At 35.6% G+C, this 18,707-nt stretch overlaps 1 protein-coding gene across 2 annotated transcripts in view; it reads left to right on the top strand.

Moving 5' to 3' along the window:
* ANAPC1 (anaphase promoting complex subunit 1) overlaps positions 1 to 18,707 on the top strand; it is a 106,132-nt gene that overhangs the window by 19,983 nt on the left and 67,442 nt on the right. For both annotated transcript variants that reach the window (XM_008575129.1, XM_008575130.1), the window contains 7 exons: positions 1,217 to 1,307; positions 1,426 to 1,491; positions 8,342 to 8,476; positions 10,942 to 11,082; positions 11,635 to 11,695; positions 13,626 to 13,813; positions 16,724 to 16,798. In XM_008575129.1, the coding sequence (XP_008573351.1) occupies positions 1,217 to 1,307; positions 1,426 to 1,491; positions 8,342 to 8,476; positions 10,942 to 11,082; positions 11,635 to 11,695; positions 13,626 to 13,813; positions 16,724 to 16,798 (757 nt within the window). The remainder of the gene's footprint in view (positions 1 to 1,216; positions 1,308 to 1,425; positions 1,492 to 8,341; positions 8,477 to 10,941; positions 11,083 to 11,634; positions 11,696 to 13,625; positions 13,814 to 16,723; positions 16,799 to 18,707) is intronic.

The raw sequence follows: 18,707 nt of genomic DNA, 5'->3' as shown, positions 1-18,707 counted from the left end.
GACCGCACCCCCCGGGGTTGCCCCCGTCCCGGACCGGGGACCGGCGACGGGATTGCAAGCCTCGGCGTTGCTCCCGCGCCTCGCTCAGCCAGTGAGCGGGAGCCGGTCTGTACGTGGGATCCGAACCCTCGGACGGGAGCGCCGCCGCGCTTCCCAAGCGGCGCACTATCCAGTGCGCCACCGGGCCGGCCCCATGTTCCCACTTTTTGACCATTGTGAATTATGGCACTGTGAACATTCGAGCAAAAGTCTTTGTAGACATACATGATTTCATTTTTCTTGGGTAGATTCCTGGAAGTGGAATTGTTGAGTTGAATGGTAAATTCATGTTTAACTCTTTAAGAAATTACCAAACTATTTTGCAAATATGCTGTACCGTTTTGTATTCCCACTAGCAATATATGAAGGTTCGTTCCCCTTTAACCTTGACTCTGTTGGATAATTGTCAATCTGTGGAGCCATTCTAGTGGGTATGAAGTGGTTTTCATTTGCATTTTCCTAAAGGCTTCTGATGTTGACCATCTTCTCCTGTGGTTATTGGCCATTCATTTGTCTTCTTAGGTGAAATGTCTTTTCAAACCTGCCCATTTATTTATAATTATTTTGAAATAATTATAATAATATAATTATATTCATTATAATTATATATTTATATTAATATAATTATTTTGAAATAATTATAGATCATCAGAAAGTTGCAAAATAGTAGAGATGTACCCTCCACTCTTTCCCTCCCAGAGGTAACATCTTGCATAATGTTGAACATTATCAAAACCAGGAAATTGACATCAGTACAATCCACTCACCTTATTACAGATTTCATCACTTTACTTGTATTCATTTGTGTGTGTATATGGTTCCATGTAGTTTTCTCACATGTGTAGATTTGTGTAAATACCAGTACCACCATGATTAAGATAGAAAATATCTTTACCATTAAATATCTTCCTTATGCTACCTCTTTACAGTCACACAACATCACACACAGTTACACATATAGCCCCCCACATCCCTGCTACCCTTCAGTCCCCAGCAGCCACTAGTCTGTTCTCCATCTCTGTAGTTCTGTCATTTGAGAATGTTGTACAAGTGGAATCATACGGTATGTAACCTTTTGAGATTGCTTCTTTCCATTCAGCATAATACCCTTTAAGACTCATGGGTTATTGCATGTATCAGTGGTTTATTTTATTTTATTTTTTATTTTAATATTTAGCTGTGTGAAGTTTCAAGAGAGTAATGATAAAACCCAGCTCATCTTTGGCTCTGTCACCAATATACATGCAAAGGGTGCAGCACCAGTGGAGGTAAATGCAGGCACATTTCTTGAGACGTTGAAAATAATTATGCTTCATCAGATTTTTCAGCTGAAAAATCTGCCAATGTGCTCAGATTGGAAAATAAATTTTTTTGTCTTTTTTGAAGAAAATAGGCACAATGTTGGTACTGGAGAGCACTGGAAACCTGGTGCTGTACACAGGAGTGGTTCGGGTAAGCAATAAGTACCGCTTTCATGCTTTTAGACTGCTTTCGTTATTATTTTTTAATGTTATTTTAATTTGATATTTAAAATATGTTGCCCTCCTGCCTGCACACTTTGGCAGAATATTTTTGTTAAAAGTTGAAAATTAAGTTTGCACTTTATGTTGGTCCTAATTTGCAGTGCCTAAGGCTTACTGCCATCAGATGCATTGGCACTATGAACCTGACACAGATGGGGAGCCTTTAAAGTATAGGTAGATAATTAAAAAAAAAATAAAGTTAGTTGACCTGTTTTGAAATTGGTGTATGGATAGGCCATCAGATGCATTGGCACTATGAACCTGACACAGATGGGGAGCCTTTAAAGTATAGGTAGATAATTAAAAAAAAAATAAAGTTAGTTGACCTGTTTTGAAATTGGTGTATGGATAGCTTCTATAAGTTCCAAAATTTTGGTGAAGTTTTATGTATTAAATGTGATATCTGTTGGCTACATCTTTTTTTGGTTAAACATTTGTGAAGTTTACTTACAGAGTCATGTAAATTTTATGAATTTAGATTATGAAATTTAAATACACTCAATTTGAGGAAGAGCAATGATGTGAACATTCATATAACCACTACTCAGGTTATGAAATAGAATATTGCCAGTATCTTTATCTGTATCATGTTATTTTCTGATTCCATCTCCATCTTCCTCCCGAAGATAGGTACTATTCTGACTTCAGTGATAAATCAGTGTAGTTTTTTATTACTAGTTTTTGCAATTAGATATGTATCACTAAACAGTAAATTGTTTAGTTGTCCTTGTTTCTGAATTTTTATGTGATGGAAATCATACTGTGTACTATTCTCTGACTTGCTTATTTTGCTCAACATTGTACTCTTAGATTTTTCTGTGTTGATGTGTAGTTGTTGTTTGCTCGTTGACTGTTATAAAGTATTCCATTGTATCATTATACCAAAATTTTTACTACCCTACTGGTCAGTAGGGTTGTTCGTGTTCTTTCTACTGTTTCCTCTGATAAACAGTGCTTTAAAAAATTTTTTATGTATGTCTCCTGATTTTCAGAGTATATGCATATTTAACTTGGCCACATTGTGCCAAATTGTTTTCTGAAATGTAAATTGTACCAATTTACAACATTTCTCTCTACTTCTTGCCTCCAGCAGTGTGAGAGAGTTCTCAATACTTTCTTTCTTGCATTCTTGCTAATCCATAGTACCATTATTTTTTGGAGGGGGGTGTGTGTTTCATTTGTTTTTTCCAAATTGGTGCCTTGTTACCAGGTGAGGGTGGAAACCTAGGCCTTTGCTGGTAGGACTAGGGGTGGGGCACAGTTTTTTCCATAGTGTTTGTCTAGAGTATGTTGGTTATTGTGTAAAATTTTCTGTCTTTTTAGGCTATTGCCTTTGTAGTTCTTTGGCTAGGGAGAACAGGATTTCTTGGGCCCTTTTTTTGGTGTGCTCCCATTGGTGTTTCTGGGTTGCCAGCTTGGCTAGCACCCAAGCCAGGATATATGAGGCAGAAAGAAAACCCAGGAAACTCATCATCATGTCATTTGTTGGGTCCTGAGGTATCTGCCTGGTCTGTCTTCTCTCTACCTTTCAGAATCTTAGGTTTGTTTCATATATAATGTGTAGAATTTTTAGCTGTCATTAGCATGAGGAAAAGTGATCTGTCTACTCTGTCTTGTCCTGTCTGCTGGGATTTTCATAGGGGTGGGTTGAATCTATAGATAAATTTGGGAGAGGATTGACATTTTCCTAATATTTAGTCTTTTGACCCATAAAGAAGATATGTCTTTCCATAATTATTTACGTCTATTTTCTGTCAGTAGTCTTCTGTATTTTTCAGTATACTCGTCTGATATATCTTTTGTCAGATTTATCCCTAAGTATTTCATAGTTTTGATGCTACTGTAACTGTTAACTTTTAAAAATTTTAATTTCCAGATGTTCTTGCTTGTGTATAGAAATAGAATTGATTTTTGTATATTGAATTTGTATCCTGCAACTTTGGTAAACTAACTTATTAGCTCTAGTGGCCTTTTTTCTTTTTTTTTTTTTGGTGAGTGGCTGATATGGGTATCCAAACCTGTGACCGTGGTGTCGTAAGACTGCTCTAACCAACTGAGTTAACCAGCCAGCCTCTCTAGTGGCCTTTTTGTAGATTCCTTAGGATTTTCTACATAGATATACATAGCATTATCAAATAAAGACAGTTTTACTTCTTCCTTTTCAATCTGGAAGCCTTTTATATCTTTTCTTTTTTTTTTTAATTGCACTGGCTAGAACCTCCAGTACAATGTTGAGTAGAAGTAGTGAGAGCAGTAGCCCTTGCCTTGTTACTTATCTTAGAAGGAAAGCATTCACCATTAAATATGATTTTGGATATAGGTTTTTCTTGAATTCCCTTCGTGTGTTTGAGGAAGTTCCCTTCTGTTCCTGGTTTGCTGAGAATTTTTTATCATAAATAGATACTGGATTTTGTCAAATGTTTTTTCTGTATCTGTTTAGATCTTTGGCCAAATCTGGCTTGAGTTCTACTTTTGTACAGTCTAGGAGCTAAGAATAGTTTTTACCTGTTTAAATGGTTAAGGGAAAAAAGAAGAATATGTAATAGACTGTATGTGGCCCACTGAGGCTAAAATATTTAGAAAAAAACATACAAAATTTGCCAATCCCTGATATAGATGATCATATTTTTTTTCCTCTTTTATACTGTTATTAATGGCTAATTACATGGATTTATTATCAAATGTTAAAACTTACGTTGCATTTGTGGGGGTCATGATTTATTATGCTTTTAATCAATTTTAGTGATTTATTTTTCAGTAAATCAGCCTTTCATTTCATTGGATTTTATTTTTTTGTTTTGGTTTTATTTCTGCCCTTTATTATATTGTTTTCTTCCACTTACTCGGGTTTAGTTTGCTCTTATTTTTCTAGTTTCTTAAGGTAAGTTTCACTCATTGATTTTAGACCTTTTTTTCTTTTCTAATATAAGCATTTAGTGCTGTAAAATTTCCTATCAGTAATGCTTTATCTGCATTCAACAAATTTGATAGAGTGTAATTTAATTTGCATTGAATTTAATTTCTGATTTCCTTTGTGACTATTTTGCTCATAAGATTTTTTAAATGTTTTGTTAAATTTCCAGAGTTTGAGGGATTTCTTTTCCCTTGTATCTTCTATTTTATTTCTCTTAAGTTTAGGAAAATGATTTGTATGCCTTTTATTATTTTGATTTTTTTTTTTTTCAGTTTGTTTCATGTACCAGTATATTGTTTATCTTAGTGAATCTTCTGTGCATTTGAAAACAATGTGTGTTTTGCTATCATTGGATGGAGTATTTTCTAATTGTCAATTTGTTCAATTTGGTCAATAGTGTTCATATCTTCTTCATGCATGGCAATTTTTTTAACTTTTTGTATTGGTAACAGAGAGGAGTTTTGAGGTATTAACATGTCATTGTGGTTCTATCAATTACTTAAAGAGGGTGTTGAAGTCTCCAAGTGTAATTGTGGATTTGTCTATTTCTCCTTTCAGTTCTGTCAGTGTTTGAGTCTGTCATTTTTTCCCTTTGTTCTTTCCTTTACTTTGCAGCTTTCTTGTTTGGTGCATACACGTTTAAGATTTCTATTCCTTCCTGGTGATTTGGTCCATTATCTTTAACTAAAGACTCTTTGTCCCTAGTCATTTTCTTTCCTTTGAAGTCTACTTTATAGCCACTCCAGATTTCTTTTGATTAGGGTTTGCATGATATTTTTTTCTATCCTTTTACTTTTTAAAGATAGTTATACTGTATCTTGCTTTTGTTTTTTAAATTATTTATTTATTTATTTATTTATTATTAGGCAGCTGGCCATTACAGGGATCTGAACCCTTGACCTTGTTATTATAACACCACACTCTAAACAGCTGAGCTAACAGGCCAGCCCACCATCCTTTTACTTTTAACTTATCTGTGTCATTATATCTGAAGTGAGTTTCATGTAGCCAGCATATAGTTGGGCTGTATTTTTTTAAATCCTTTCTTCCAGTCTCTATTATTTAATTATTGTGTTAGATCATTTACATCTAATATGATTAGTGACCTGAAGGGATTTAAAGTTTTCATTTAGTATTTTTGTTTGTTTGTTCCTGGTGAGCTTTGTTCCTCTGCTTCCCTTTTTCCTTTTTTCCTGTGAATGACTTGAACAGTTCTTAATGTTCCATTTTTATTTATCTATAGTGTTTTTGAGTTTCTTAATGTTTTTTGTGGTGTTACTCTAGAGTTTACAATATATAAACAGCCTATCATTGTCTGCTCTTATGAAGATAATACCATATAGGTTTCTTTACCCTCCCCCCTTTATGGTGTAGTTGTCTTAAATATTACCTGTACAAACACAGAGAATCACATCTGATAATATTATGGTTTTTGGTTTCAAATATCAAACATAAATAATTTCTTTTTTTTTTTAAAAGATGACCGGTAAGGGGATCTCAACCCTTGGCTTGGTGTTGTCAGCACCATGCTCAGCCAGTGAGCAAACCGGCCATCCCTATATGGGATCCGAACCCGTGGCCTTGGTGTTATCAGCACCACACTCTACCGAGTGAGCCACGGGCTGGCCTCAAACATAAATAATTTCAAAATTATGCATAAATTATCCTATGTTCCAGGTTTTCTTTTTGTAACCATTTCCTTTCTTTTTAAATCATCTTCTGTTGTCATTCTTTTAGTTCATGTCTGCTGGCTAGAATTTCTTGTAGTTTTCTTTTATCTGAGAATGCCTTCATTTCACTTTCATTCCTGAAGAATAAGTTACTGACACACAGAGTTCTAGGTTGACAGGTTTTTTCTTTGGCACTTGAAAAATGTGCTACTTCTTTCTGGCCTCCATGGTTTCTATTGAGAAGTCTCCTTTCTTTTGACTTGTCCCTCTAGTAATGTTTCTGTTTTTTTCTACTTTCAAGATTTGTTTCCTTTGTCTTTTATTTTCAAAAATTTTATTATCATGTGTGATTTCTTTGGATTTAGTCCTGGTAGGGGTGCACACAGCTTCTTTAATCTGTAGGTTAACTCAACTTCGGAAATGTTTTCACTTTTTTTTTTTTTTTTTTAATATTTTCAGCTCCAGTTTTTCTCCTTTCCTGATTCTCCAGTTATATGAATGTTAGATATTTTGTTACAGTCCCACATACAGGTTCCTGAGGCACCATTTATTTTTTAATTTGTGTCCTTCCTTGTATACTTCCTTCTTATTATAGAGTGAGGATGAGAGCCAGGGCCCTTCCCCCCTCACAGTTGCACAAGATGGGAGGTAGTGAGCTGCTCCATCCTGGCAGTCAAAGATGGGGCTCTATCTGCAGTCTCTGCAGCTGCAGTGCCTAATGAGGAGGGGGAGAGATGTCACCTAGTTCTGCAGAGCAGGGATGTAAGCCTGGCCTACAGTCTTTGTCTGGGGGAGGGATACCCCCTGGTCCATGTAGTGTAGGGCTGAAAGACAGGACACTGCCCACAGTCTCCAGGCCATACCTCCTGGTGAGGAGCGGAGGAGGGCTGTGGCTTTTTTCGTGGTGTTTGCCTGGAGTAGGAAAAATATGGTTTGTGTGTTTCTGTCCTACTTGGTCACTCTTTTCCCAACACTGGTTAGAAAGAGTAAGGTTTTCTTGGGACCTCTTTTGTCTGGGCTGTGGGTGTATTTAGGTTGCAGGCCCTTTAGAGTCCAAGGCCTGATTATGTAAGGGGTTAAAAAAGCAAAAACCAAAACCAAGGGAATTCGTTGTTAGGTCATTGCTGTGTCTCAGGTCTCTAGCCAGTTTGTCTTCTTTTCCTACCTTTCAGAGTCTTCTTTTAGTTGCATTATAAATTTTGTGCTGTTTTTTTTGTTTTGTTTTGATTTTGTTTTTTTGGTAATTGGGGGAAGAGTAATTTGAATGTGCTTATTTCATCTTTTCATGAACTGGGGGTTTCAGATAGCTTTTTAAAAACTTGTAATATACTAGTTTTCACTGTTATTTTTGTTTTTTAAATCTGCAGATTTTATATGGGCGACTTCTATTATTTTATGAGCTTTCGAGTGTATATTAACATAAATTTGTATGTTGTTAAAATTTCACTTTAGTTTTGAGCATCTCCTTTTAGTCTTACCAAGTTTTCATCCTGTGTAGATATGAATATCTGTTGTGTTTTTCCTGAGAACTCTACAGGTAGGTAAAATAAGGGGTGGTTAGTGTGGATTTTCAACTCATTCTTCTTAAGGTCAGTGAGGAATTTGTTCTATTCTATGAAGAGCCTTTTCAAGGAAGAAATATTTGAGAGTTTATGGTGGAAAGCAGAAATGGTGAGCTACAGAACACAGTTTGAATTAGATAGATTTAGTTTCTTGAGCATCATCCATCCTCATTTTTTTAGCCCTTGGGGAGTGTTTGGTGTTCTTTATCTCTGCCTTGAGACTTAGTTAATAAGATTGCTTAGTTAATAAGATTGCTTAGGGACACTAAGCTTATTCTTTGTAAGCTTAGTGTCCCTTTTGTCTTTACTACCAACAATGTAGAAAAATTTATATAATATATGGAATTTTTATAATGTCTTGACTATGTTAACATTCTCCTCTCTCCTGCAAAAAAAGTTCCTCAGTAATGAAGAGAAAAATCAAACCAAGAGAAATTATACAAAAGTATTTGCAGTTGGATGGTGGCATTTGATAGATTATTAAAATTTTAATTCCGTTTGTGTTTTAGTTGTGTTTGTTGAGCATGAAGTTTGAAATATCAAAAGAAATATGTGTTACATGCCTTAACATTTATTTAAGGATATGATGCATTAAAGCCAGTATTTTCTTCCACATCTTTCTGTTGCTCAAAGGTGGGAAAGGTTTTTATTCCTGGACTGCCGGCTCCTTCCTTGACGATGTCCAACACAATGCCTCGGCCCAGTACTCCATTGGACAGTGTTAGTACTCCTAAGCCTCTTTGTAAACTACTTGGATCATTGGATGAGGTAAGAAATGGATCAGGTGTTGCCAAAATATTAATATTGTCTTAAAGAAAGTTGGGCAAATATGGGTTCTTTCCATGGTTGACTTAATTTTATCTAATACTTGTAGAATAAATGTTTTCGAACACAAATGAGTCAGTTAACGCATATTGATTTCCCTTGTGATGTGTGTGGTACTGTTTGAAGATGCTAGAGAGAAGAAAATTATGTATTCTTTTTTCCTCTAGGGATTTCACAGTTTACTTGGGTGGAATAGATGCACTGTCTGTATGAGAAATTACAATTTAAGGTAGACTGTTAAGACTTATGAAGGAGGATCAAAAAGTACCAATAGTAGATTCACCGATGGGTTGATACATTCTGATGGAATGATGTGGCAAAACCAAAGCCTCACCTCTGAGGGGCATGTCAGATGAGGTTTATACCTTGAGGATAAGTAAGGTATCTGTAGGTAGAAAGGGGCATTCGGGGCAAGGAGGAATCACACATGCACAGGCATAAAGGCAGGAGAATGCAGAACCTTTTTTTAAATGCATAATTGTACCTCCATCTCCTAGAGTACAGTTTAAGGACAACATATCTGTGAAAGAATACTTATAAAAGTACAAGAGGTCTGTTGGGTGAGGCAGGGCAGTGGGTGGGATAATAACAACAACCTTTTTTTTGTGCATTTTCTATGTGGTAGGCACTGTTCTAAGTGCTTTATCATTATTAACTCATTTACTCCCTTAGAATAGCTTTATTGAGAAGATGCTGCTGTGATCCTTGTTTTACAAATGAGTATATAGAGGTACACAGAGGTTACTTGTCTAAGGTGATGAAGCCAGAAGTGATGTACCTGGGACTTACACTCTTACTGATGTGCTCTTAAAGGGATTTACACTCTTACTGATGTGCTCTTTTTACTGATGTGAAAAGGTGGTTTTATTCTGAATGCAATTGCCAGGCATTACAGGTTTCTCAGGAAGGAGTTATGAGTGTTATCTGGATTTTAGATTGGCTTATCTTGAGATTGAATATAGGGAGACCAGTTAGACTTGAAGTGAGGTTGTCTGTGTCAACCTAAGAGTTGTGAAGAGGGTCTGAGCTAGGGCAGTTTATGTGGAAAGGAGGAGAGTGACATGAGAGGCCTGGAGAGGTGGAAATGCCAGAGTCTGTCAGCTGTTTGGTTTTGTGCTGCTAGGCTGGGGAGAGGCGATGTGGAACAAGGCTCAGAATTCTCTGAGTGACCTGGATGAGTACCTGTGCTTACCACGTTAGGAATCCTGGACAAAAGTGGTCTGTATTGGAGGGACATCTGAGTGCAGATGTTTAGGGGCATTTCAAAAGGAAGATTAGTGCTGGCAGTTGCATTGGGTAATGTGTAGGACCTGATTTGAATTTTCTTCCTTCAAGCCAGTGCATTTGTAGAACTTTCAAAAGGGGAACTGGAGAAGTATCAGAGAGTTTTGTGTGATTTGGAAAAATTTCTTTTATAATAAATAGTTTCCAATTTTTAGAATTCCATAAACCCAGGACAGATTGTGTCTTTTTGCTAGCTGTGAGGTCACAGGGCCACCATAGTCTAACACATTGGCTGATGGCTTTCCCACTTCTCTGACAGATTGTGCTGCTAGGCTTAGAGTCAGGACAAGGGGGGGCTGAATTTTTCCTGTAACTGTTGGAGTAGAAGGTGGAATGTTATAAATACATTTATATATTGGCTCTCAGGGTTGACAAGATGTTCTATTTAGAAATGTCCTATACAAATTTAATTACGGGAATATAAAGAAGATCACTGGAGATTTAAAATTGAAAGCATCTGTGTGTACTTAGTAACTAAGATCATTTAACTATTTTTGTTTGTATATTTGCAGCTAAATTAATAAATGCTGTTCTTATTTTCAAATAAATATTTGCTGATAGGAGAAATACCACCAAAAATCGGTCATGTTTCTTTGATTTTTAATTGCTCTCCTTTCTCCCTGGGATCTTAGTTCTTCAAGTCATGTCTGTCTTGTCTTCCTGAAATTACAGTGTATGTCTCTAGCCCTGTAAAATTGCCAGAAGTCTTGCTACCTCCCTTCCTCTTAGCTGTGGCCTTCCTTTCACATTTTCCGGCTATCGCTATGCTTCCCCAACCACCCAAAATGCAAATGCCCAGAGCAGGAAAAGCAAGATAGGAATGTTGGCCCTGCTCTCTGTGGGTCCTGTTTCTCCTAGATCTTGGTCCCTCAAGTTGGCTAGCCACTACAGCTTTCCAGTACCATTAATCAGATGTTTTGCTATTTTATCCCCATTGTCTAGTCGTTTTCTGTGAGCATCTTGGTCTCCTGCCAGGTACTTCATCATAGCTGGAGCAGAGTGATTTTAAATTCTTACATATAATTGTTTGTTAGACCATATGCAAAAAAGAAATAGTTAAGTTTTTTTAGTACTTAATTTCTCAAAAAAATACTTTATTTGTGTTGTATTTATGACTTTTACAGGTTGGTCTGTTGTCTCCAGTTCCAGAACTCAGAGACTCTTCAAAGCTTCATGATTCTCTCTATAATGAAGATTGTACTTTCCAACAGCTTGGAACTTATATTCATTCTGTCAGAGATCCTGTCCATAACAGAGTAACTCTAGTAAGTATATTTTAAAAAAATCAGGTAGCTTTCTAAGAAATATATTTGTCAGAATGCACAATTTTGTCTCAAAAATGAGAACATGTATTTATCATGATTTTAAAAATGTGTTGTAATATGTCATTTTTTGTTGCATTATTTTACCTTTATAAAGTAATTCTGCATGTTTTCTAAAGTTTCTATCTTATTAAAAATTTATTGAGAACAAAAGCTTGTTCAGTTAGTTGAATCGTATATTGACATGATTTTTGTCCTCTCTTTGAGAGTTGTCTCCTTTTGAGGATGGTGTCCCTTGTGTCTGTATAAAAGTTAGACACTTTTTATTAAAACAAGGATTTTTGAAAATTTTTTTCACATAAATACATTTACAGTTTTTGAAAGTTGGAAGTATTCAATTCTGTTTTAAAAATACTGTTTTTCATTTATTTTACTGTATTTTGCTTTGACGGGTAAACAGTCTTGTACAGCACCAGCTGTTTTTAACACATTCAGAGACTTAGAATGCACAAATTCCGTTTACTTTCTCTTGTTTGTTTCTGTTCTTTTCATTAGGAACTGAGTAATGGCTCCATGGTTAGGATCACTATTCCTGAAATTGCCACCTCTGAATTAGGTATGATTAAGAGTCAGACCTCACTTCTGTGATCACAGTTTGATTTATAAGATTTGGAGTACAGTCATCCTCCACATAACATTTCCATCAGTGATGGACCATGTATACAGTGGTGGTCCCATATGATTATAATACCATATTTTTACTGTACCTTTTCTATGTTTAGATATGTTTAGATACGCAAATATTTACCATTGCGTAACAGTTGCCTACAGTATTCAACTGTATACTGTACAGTACACTGTAACATGTTGTACAGGTTTGTAGCCGCCATAGGCTATGTATATAGCCCTAAGTGTGTAGTAGGTTTATGTACCATCTAGGTTTATGTAAGTACATTCTGTGATGTTCACACAGTGACAAAATTGCCTAGTAATGCATTTCTCAGAACATATCCCTGTTGTTAAGTGACGCATTGTTGTAATTACTGGTTTATTTTAACAATTAGGGTTTAAAAAATTATTTTGTTATTTCTGAAGTCACCGGATCAAGTTTTTCACTTTGAAGAGAAGGTGTAAATAGCTGGGGAGTGCTTTGCGATGTCCACCCTGTTTGCTGTAAGGCTGGAATACAGTTGAAGGATATGCTAATTCTGTTTCTCTGAGTCTTAAGTCGAGGAATACCATGTACATGCCTCTTGTGAAAAGATATGAGAAACAGGAAGCCTAAGCGACTATTTCTTGGCATATTCAATGATGTTTTTAATCCTAAACTAAATTTCTCAATCATTAGATAATTTGTGAAATGGACGTATAATTGAATAATACTTAGTATTATAGTCAAAATACAATCAGAAGTGCTTTAATAAATATTATAGTCTGCTTGAATTATTACTGAAATGCAGTGGAAGATACTAGGGGAGAATATTTCTGAATATAGAATAGTAAGCAAAATGTTAGAAATGTAATGGTTTACCAACAAACATTAAGAAAAGAATGCTTATATGGGTATAAAAAAGTTCATGAATTTATTAGTTTCAAAATCTAAATGCCAAAGTAAGGCATTGGCAGATTGTACATTAGAATGATGTTTTCATTTTAGGGGTTTTCTTTCATGGGTGTGGTGAATGATATTCTAAGTTGATATACTATGGGTCTTCAAAAGTCCATGGAAAGATTTATATTAACTTTTAATTCTATTTTTTCATGAACTTTTAATGTACTCTTGTAGCGATTCCTCGCCTTTCTAAAGTACTTAGAAGTATTATAATCCTAAATAGAATATGTAAAACCAAATATTAATGGATAAAATAAAGTAAATAAAAACAAAATAAAATCTTACCCCTTTATAGCCAAATAGAAGTCACATGGTTCATGCATACGAGCTTATGCATTTTACTTAGAAAGGGTTCCTCAGACCCTCAGGCAGCATCTGGTTTATACTTACTTTGGATTCAACTAGACATGCTTGTTCATTTAGAACATCTTGTAATGCTAACTAAGCATTGCTATTTGTGGATGTGTAAATTGAATATTATTCATTTACTGAAGTATTTAAGCAATATTTCATATAAATGTACTTACATAGAAATTGTAGTTTCTTTTCTAGAATAACCTTTAATTTATTGTCCAAACTAGGACATTTTTGAGAGTGAAAGGGGGAGCAATTATTAAGTGCTGGGGCAGTTGATGTAAATCAGGAGTGTCTCAGGTAAACTGGGCTATTTGGTCACCTTATTTCTGTTCCAAAATTAATGATTGAAAACGGCCCTCAGACCTCTTGCAAGCCCCATTTATTGGAGAATACAATAGTTGATGTAAGTGTCATATGACTGGCGAGGTAATGTTTGCATCCTTTTGGCTCTTTAATGACAGTTCTCTTTTCATAGTAATTGGCCTTTACCTAGTAGTAGTTTAAAAAGTTTTTTATGGAAGGGGGAAAAAAATGCATGCATAGGAAACATACTAAAATTAATCTTTGCTTTTAATAGTGCAAACATGTTTGCAAGCAATTAAGTTAATCCTGCCAAAAGAAATAGCGGTTCAGATGCTTGTCAAGTGGTACAATGTCCACAGTGCTCCAGGAGGACCTGGTTATCAGTCAGAGTGGAATTTATTTGTGACTTGTCTCATGAACATGATGGGTTATAACACAGACCGCTTAGCATGGACCCGAAATGTAAGTAAATATTGTTTCCTTCATGAATTGTTTTGTTATCAGTGGAATGTTTGCGTAATTGGTAATACAACATTCAGAGTACATAACAGATAAATTTAATAATATGCGTCCCTTATTCAAATTAATGTACAAAAACTAAGGCTTATTGTATCTATATATTGTAAATCAAATATTTAATATTATTAAATATTTGATAATAAATAATAACATTTTATTAGTAATTACAATTATTGAGTTTTTGTAATGTGTTAACGCACATTTGACTATTATTTCTCATTTCATCTTTGTAAAATGACTGCACGTTATGCTAGGATTAGTAATCTTGGTTTTGTTGATAAACCAAATCACAAGGAGATCAGACTTGTGATTTGTTCAACGCTGGGACTACACTGTATCTTCTGACTCATTAAGATTCTTTTCTAAAGATAAGACTTTCTTTTTACACACATATTGCTGGGTATTTGAGGAGGAATGTTCAATTTGAGGGGGATTGACAGTGCCTTAGCCTAAGTATGTACTCTGTTAATGGTATAAAGCTGCGTTCCTCACCCTCTTCCTCCAGAAACTTTCTTACAGGCCCTTAATACATTATTTACAAAATCAAAGGGTTGTGCTTTCATTGTTGGTGATTTCCTTTTAGCTCTAGAGATCCTTCCCAGGACAACTGTGCCTGGGTTACTCTGAAGAAATTACTCTAGAACACCTTCCCTTTGATTTTGGAAATATACATTATGAATAAGTGCACTTCAGCTTTTCGTAGTTTTTGTGCATAACTATCCCGTGGAACTCGTTGAAGAATATAGATCATTGTGCCCTAGTTTCAGGCAGAGAATCAGTGTCCCTCACATTTTCGTATTGTGGGGGTCAGTGAGCATTCACCCTTTTTTTCTTTTGTAAATAAAGGCATGGTTTTCTGACCTATGTATTTCATGATAGTCCTAAAGGAAGGAAAGAGAAAATCAATTCTTGAGGCCAAGTTGCTTTGACACTCGTTTAGAGGAATGTATAGTTAAACCCTTGCTAACTTTTGTCCTCACAGTTAAAGCTCAGGATGAAATGGCCCTCATTGACAAATTATTTTCATTTTGCTTTGTCCAGATCTATCCATTTTCTTGTTTTCGTTTAAATAATGTAGTAGAGAGTACAAATATTTTTGGCATTTCTTTGGGCTTTTTTCAATTTACTGATGTGTTCAATGAGAGCATTGGACGGTACACTCTATGAACAGATACATTTGGGGTTAACTTTTTGTGTCCTTTGGGATGCTCATGTTTTCATTAGGTATATATTGAGCCCCCCTGCTATGGGCTAGGGACAATACCAGGCTTGTCAGATATACACTAGGAAGACAGACCATTCCTTCCATGGAATTGATTGTCTTGGGAGAGACTAATAATAAATATTTTACATACGGGTTATGACATATCAAGGGTGGGGATCTGCAGGAGCATATAACAGGGTTGGCTAACCTGAGACACTTTAAAAGAATGAAGATAAAACAGATATGTATATGCCACAGAGAGGTATTGCTATCAGACGGTTTCTGTTCTTCTTTCCCATAACTCCAGGTCTCATGAATCTGATAACCATAGCAGGGACATTCTTTTTGACTGTGATTTAGACTCTGTGTGTGTGCGTTTGAGTGTGTGTGTGTGTGTGGTATTTTGGTGAAGTTTTAGATATCTCTCATTTCACCTGTTGCTTAGATTTCACTGTCATTACCAGTTTTTGATTATATTGTGTGTGAATTTGGCTGTTTTTTATTTGAATGCTTCACAAGCAAACCTTTTCTCGATAATATTCACTTTAAAAAATTACTTTATTGCTGTCTATGTTAATTTTTTTATAGAAATCATCTTTCAGAGGAATGAGATTGATATATGTGTATGTTTTTATAGTATAGGAAAATAACCATTGCGATTTATAGAGTTCTGGTTTATTAGTTGGTAGTTTATTGCCCCTGTGAAGTAGTAGGGGTGGCATAGGTTATGCCAGGGGGAATTGAAGAAAAGCGACTTTTCGAAAACTGCTTTTATGTAGTTGTATTAGTTAGGATAGGCTAACTGTTGTAACAGAAAGACCTCAAGAGATAGAAAGGCTCAAATACAATAGAAATGTCTGTTTTGCTCATATAAGTGTGCTTGGCAAGTAAACAGGCCTAACTATTATTCAGGACTTAGACTGATGTAGGATCTGCCATCTTTAATGTGAGTCTCCAAAGATTGCCTTGGGGTTGATTACATTCTAATCAGGTGGTGGAAGGGGCAAAGAGTCTGGAGGAGAAGATGTGGGAGGTTTTCATGGACTGATCCTGGAAGTGGTGACATCCACTTTCATTCGTAGTCACTCTGTCACACCTAATTTCAAGGAAGTTAGGGGCACACCTAACTTCAAGGGAGGCCGGGGTATGTTGTCTGGCTTTGGGTCCAGGAGAAAGAGAACAAAGAACAAAGAGGAGAAAGAGTAGCTAACTGTCTCTGCCATAGAATTGTTAGATGGTCCACTGTAGATGTTAAATAAATGTCTGCTTTGTTCTAACATTTGGCTAATCTTGGGTTTATTCTTTGAGACTTGGCATATTGTGGTATGCCTAAAGAAAGATGCATACCACATTTGTTCTGCCAAAGGTGTGATATACTCTGTGTTATCATAGAAGTAGGAGAGGAAAGGAAACTGCTATTGCAGTGCCGAGGCTCTATACTAGATGCTTTGCATATATGATTTTATTTCGTCTGTACAATGATCTAGAAGAAAGATATTTGTGCCAGGATTTTCCAGATGAGGAAGTGAGTTTTGTTGACTTTCCTTGGTTTCCTTTATTGGTAAAACTGATTTCTGAATCCTTTAAGTTAATTAGTGGACTGTAATAAATTAATGATTTTTGTCTTCTCTTTTGGGGTTATTTTCTAGTTTGACTTTGAAGGATCACTTTCCCCAGTCATTGCACCCAAAAAAGCAAGGCCTTCTGAGACTGGATCTGATGATGTAAGCATTATTATTTCTTGCTAATATAAATTGATTTGTGAATACTCATACTAGTCTCCCACTTCAGTGGTATTCCTGTCATTTGTCTGTATTTCCAACACCTTTTGCTCTATTTATTTTAATACAGCACAAGTTATTTTGAAGGGTAGGATTTGTTGTTTTATGTGCATTTATTCACTTTTGACTTTAATGATCATCTAAAAATTATTGTAGACGTATGTATTGCTGCATGATTTCAGTTTGGGTTTATAGATATTTTATTGCCAATTGATCACCTAAATTGACAGCATTTCCTTTTGTTATGGATTGTTCCTCTAATTTAGATTCTCAGACATATCAGATTCCAGGGCTATATTCTTAAGTAACCCCCAAATTTTTTAATTTGAGGTATAATTTACATAAATGAGATCCTCAGATCTTGAGTTTACAATTTGATTGGTTTTGACGTATATACACTCATGTAAGCCACACTCCCATCAAGATACACAACATTTCCATGACTCCACAAAGTTCCCTCATGCTGCTTTTAATCCATCCTTTTCTCTTCTTTAAGCAACTACTGATCTGAATTCTACTACCATATGTTAGTTGTGCCTGTTCCAGAATGGGATGTAAATGAAATAATGTAGTATGTAATCTTTGGTATAAGGTTTCTTTCACTCAGCATGATGTTTTTGAGAGTCATTCATGTTTTTGCAGATATCAGTGGTTTGTACCTTTTTATTGCTGAGTAGTATGAATATACTGTAGTTTGTTCATTCTAGGTTATTTCCACTTTTTGACGTTTATGAAAAAAGTTGCTGCCAACATTCAGTAACAAGTCTTTGTGGACATATATTTTCATTTCTTTTGGATAAATTGCTAGCAGTAAAATTATTGGGTCATTGCTGGTTCCCAAACTGCTTGTACCATATGACACTCTGACCAGTAACATGTGCGAGTCCCTCATGTTCTGCAGCTTTGTCAACATTTGCTGTTGTCAGTCTTTTTTATTTTAACCATTTCAGTGTGTGTGAAATTTTTTATCTAAGTGGTTTTAATTTTCTTTTCCCTGATGTCTACTGACGTTAAACACTTCTTCATGTGCTCATTAGCTACTTATATATCTCTTTGTGAAGTTTCTGTTCAAATCTATTACCTATTTTTAACTGTACTTTAAAAAATATTTATTAAGCTATGGGCATTCCTTTTATATTCTGGATATGAGTTCTTTGCCTTATACATGTATTGAGAATATTTTCTCTTTGTATGTGGCTTAACAGTGTTGTTTTTCATGAGGAGAATTTTGTATTTTGGTTATCCAGTTTATCAGTTTTTTTGTGTATTTGGTCCAAGAGTTTTTAAGATAGAATAACAACACACTGTTTTAAGGCTTTTAAAATTACCAGTAAATTCCAGGATCTGGACATAATATAAACTACATTCTTTGAACACAATACAGAAGATCACAAATAGAAAATCAATAGATCCAATACTTGGAATGTATAGTAGTACAATCACTCCTAATATAAAATTCCGTTGATTATTAGATCATCGTTCTAGCTCCAGCATCTCATAAACATGGAAAGATAAATATACCAACTAAATACAGGTAGATCTTCTCTCTTACCGTAACATGGATCAGTGTAGTGGTTGCTAAACCTGCCTGTCTACACTGCCCATCTTTTATTCTTTACTCTTGGCTTCATAAAACACAGTCTGAGATAAACTTGTTTTTTCTCTCAATCCCTACCTAAACAGTAGGATTTTACTCGCACAGTCTCTTCCCTAGAAGAGATGGTTTTCAAATGGTTTTTAAAGGTGGCTTATCTTGGGCTGGCCCCATGGCTCACTCGGGAAAGTGCGGCACTGGTGGCGCCAAGGCGCGGGTTCGGATCCTATATAGGGATGGCCAGCGCGTGTGGTGCAG

Source organism: Galeopterus variegatus, unplaced genomic scaffold (assembly GCF_000696425.1).
Source record: "Galeopterus variegatus unplaced genomic scaffold, G_variegatus-3.0.2 Scaffold1143, whole genome shotgun sequence".
Taxonomy (NCBI): Eukaryota; Metazoa; Chordata; class Mammalia; order Dermoptera; family Cynocephalidae; genus Galeopterus; species Galeopterus variegatus.
This window is presented reverse-complemented; position numbering and strand designations above follow the sequence as displayed.